The sequence below is a fragment of the Cariama cristata genome, unplaced genomic scaffold (assembly GCF_000690535.1).
Source record: "Cariama cristata isolate BGI_N322 unplaced genomic scaffold, ASM69053v1 scaffold36730, whole genome shotgun sequence".
Taxonomy (NCBI): Eukaryota; Metazoa; Chordata; class Aves; order Cariamiformes; family Cariamidae; genus Cariama; species Cariama cristata.
In genome coordinates, this window is record NW_009594819.1 from 394 (window position 1) to 3,346 (window position 2,953).

At 44.4% G+C, this 2,953-nt stretch overlaps 1 protein-coding gene across 1 annotated transcript in view; it reads right to left on the reverse strand.

Moving 5' to 3' along the window:
• Positions 1 to 1,934: 1,934 nt before the first annotated feature.
• The window catches only part of LOC104161054 (zinc finger CCHC domain-containing protein 7-like), a gene marked incomplete at both ends in the record, with an annotated part of 32,503 nt that continues 31,484 nt past the window's right edge, over positions 1,935 to 2,953 (reverse strand). Inside the window, one exon of the mRNA XM_009699356.1 lies at positions 1,935 to 2,060. Within this exon, the coding sequence (XP_009697658.1) occupies positions 1,935 to 2,060 (126 nt within the window). The remainder of the gene's footprint in view (positions 2,061 to 2,953) is intronic.

The following is a 2,953-nucleotide window of genomic DNA, read 5'->3' on the forward strand; positions in this document are numbered from 1 at the left end:
TTGGACCAAAGGTTTAGTGATTGGAAGGCAAATACTCAGTTATCATTACATAATGTGATGTGCGTCCTGGACGTTTTACGGTGTGCACAGAGAAAGATCTGGTATCTCTGCCCTTCTGTGTTGTTATCAACTTCTCAATTTTCATTCAGTCATTGTTAAGGCCGTTTCTGCTTCTAGTATGCTAGTAAAAATACTATCTTATCTTCTTTAACTTTGACAGTCATAAAATGTTGTCCTTGAGTCACTTTACTCCCTTGCTCATTTTATACACTTTCTGCCATTTAATATGCAGGTAATCACTATCAGCTCATCCCACATATTCACCAATTATTTTTACAGCAGCCTTTTTTGTATCCATGTGTGGTTGCCTTCCTTGAATGCCATTCTTTGACAGTTTAGTAAAATGTTCCTTATCTATTGCCAGCAATCAGTATCACTTCTTCTTCAATCCTGTCACTTCAGTTTTTTATTGTATATTCTCATTTTAGTGTCTATATTACTGGCAGGGGCTTTATTCCAGTTTTGTTTAACAGGATCAGTTTCAGTGCTGCTTTCGTAGGTTTTATCAGCTCTAGTCCCAAAGAGCAGGGAGAACAGGCTAGTTCGCATGAGTGTATCGCTGAGGTCTCACACTGCTGCTGCATGCGTAGCTGTGCCTTGAGCCCATGTCTTGCAGGTCAGGCTAAGGATTCGGACTCGTGTCCCACAGCCAAGGCAGTGCCTGCGCTCCTGCTGTGCCAGGGGTGACAGCAGGCTGCTGGCAGCACATGCATGTCTCTTACCGAGCTTGGATTGCAACAGCTGCTTAATTTCCTGCCCCTTCCAATCCGGCTGTGCAGGCAGCAGCGTGTCCTGGTCGTCTGCGATGGCCTCAACACACCACTCAAAGAGGAAAATCTTCACTTGTCTCCAAAGACAGCTTGGCATTAAAAATCTTCCGTTTATCTTTCAGCTCTGCCATGAGAAGATCCCAGCAAACCTGCCCTACCTGTCCCGCTATTCCCCACAGGGATTAACTATTTAGCTGAAAACAGCAGCAAGCTTTTAACAATACATCTTCAGTAGCTGTAGGAATTGACACAGAGCATGCAGGAGAGAAGGAAGGAATTTGTTGGGAATTTGCTGTCTCTAAGCTGTGGGAAACTATAAACTTAGCCCATCCAACACAAGAGTAACATTCATTTTCTAGAACATTTGTGGCTCCTGGATGTACTCCATAAAAGAAAAGAACTAACATTTGTTTGCTGTTTATATTTGCAGGTAGAGAGCTGCACGTGTCATGACAGGGGGCTGAAAAGGGTGATAAACACCAGCAAGCAGTCCTAGAAGATGCAACACACCTCCAGTTTTTACTGAAGCCACTTAAGGCTCACGATGTCCTCCTTCACCAGGCTGTGCACCTTACAGAAGGATGACGTCAAACTTAAACCAGATGTTGAATTAAACTAAGAAACTATAAACAGGGATCATCAAAAGCAGGCAGAAGTGGAAAATTCCTAAAATGGGCATCCAAATTGTTGGGCTGATTGTGGTGAATCTTACATGATGTTGAACATGGCAGTAAGGCACCAGTATTTCATCCCAAGAGCCACAGGAAAAAAAAGAAATAAAAAAAAAATTTAAAAAGCTGTGTTCAGCAACTGTCTGTTTTCCAATGAATATTCTCTCTCCCAAGCAGTCTCATTTTGATTTAGGATTTAAAAACCCAATCAATAAACCTGTCGAGGAGAGACAGTAACTTTTCTTTTCCTCCCTATCTTTAAATTAGATGGGTGAGATCACTTTACACCTTGGACTCCATTGATTGCAGCAATGCTGCAAAGTTACAAACATTTCATTAGAGCGGCCCTTCGTGTGGCATTAGCTTGACTCTTCCAGCTCTTTTCTCCAACCACACACCGTGGCAGAGATGAATTTCTACCCCAAGGATATACTCGACACTGAGGCAGACTGCTGAGACTTACATATCCAAAATGTCCTTTTCTGGAACAGTTGTAGCAGTACACTAAAGCCGAGCGCTCAGAGTGCGAACCGGCTGACTTGATTGGTCCCGGCTTTGTCTGAAAGATAGAAATAGGCAAGAATTAGCTCTGGCAGTATTCCGAATGCTGAATGAAAAATAAATTAAAATTACATAAACATAATTTTATTATGCTTAAATCAATACATTCCTGCTTGCTGTTGGAATATTAAGTTTGAAAAAGAAGCAAGTGGCTCATATTACTGTAATTCTGCAGAGCAAGGTTCAGCCTGAGCATCAAAATGAGGTAGGAAGAGGCATCCACAGCATCTATTCCACCTGGCCATGTTATTTCAGCTCTGAATACAAGAAAATAGGCTGCAGATTTAGCCCTCTCTCCTCCTCCTTGTCTCCCAGCCCCCTCCCCCTCTCACAGATGCCCCACCATCCCCCGGGACGGACAGGGCCATCGGATATTACATCCACCAGCTGGATAGGCACATTTGTGTATTGCTGAACTAGTCTTGCTCAACACAATATGGCAAAGATCTGATGGAGTTATGGGGCCTTCACCCGCTGCATTCCCTAGCCTACACCTGCTTCCGACAGCAGTGCCCAGGAGCAGGCAAGCTGCAGGAGAACCTGCCCGTTCTTCCAAGAGAACGGGGCACCACCTCTGCTCCCAGCAAAGCAGACACGATGCTATGGTCCATAGCTGCTCTCGGGGCTTACATAGGGCAAAGGGAGATTTAGCACACTCCATCGAATTCAGGGGAACAGGCCACTCTTTTTCTTTTCCTTGTTTAGCACCACTAAGTGGAATACGTAGACATACGGTCTATTCCTTTACTTTTCACACGTGCAAGCACCTTCATCCCCTGGAGAAGTAACTGCCACAGAGCCCGTGCCTAGCCAGAGCAGGCACAGGTACGAGTAAGGGGTGCGTGAATTCTGGCGAAAAAGCAGCGTGACAAAAGAGTGACCTTGTTACTT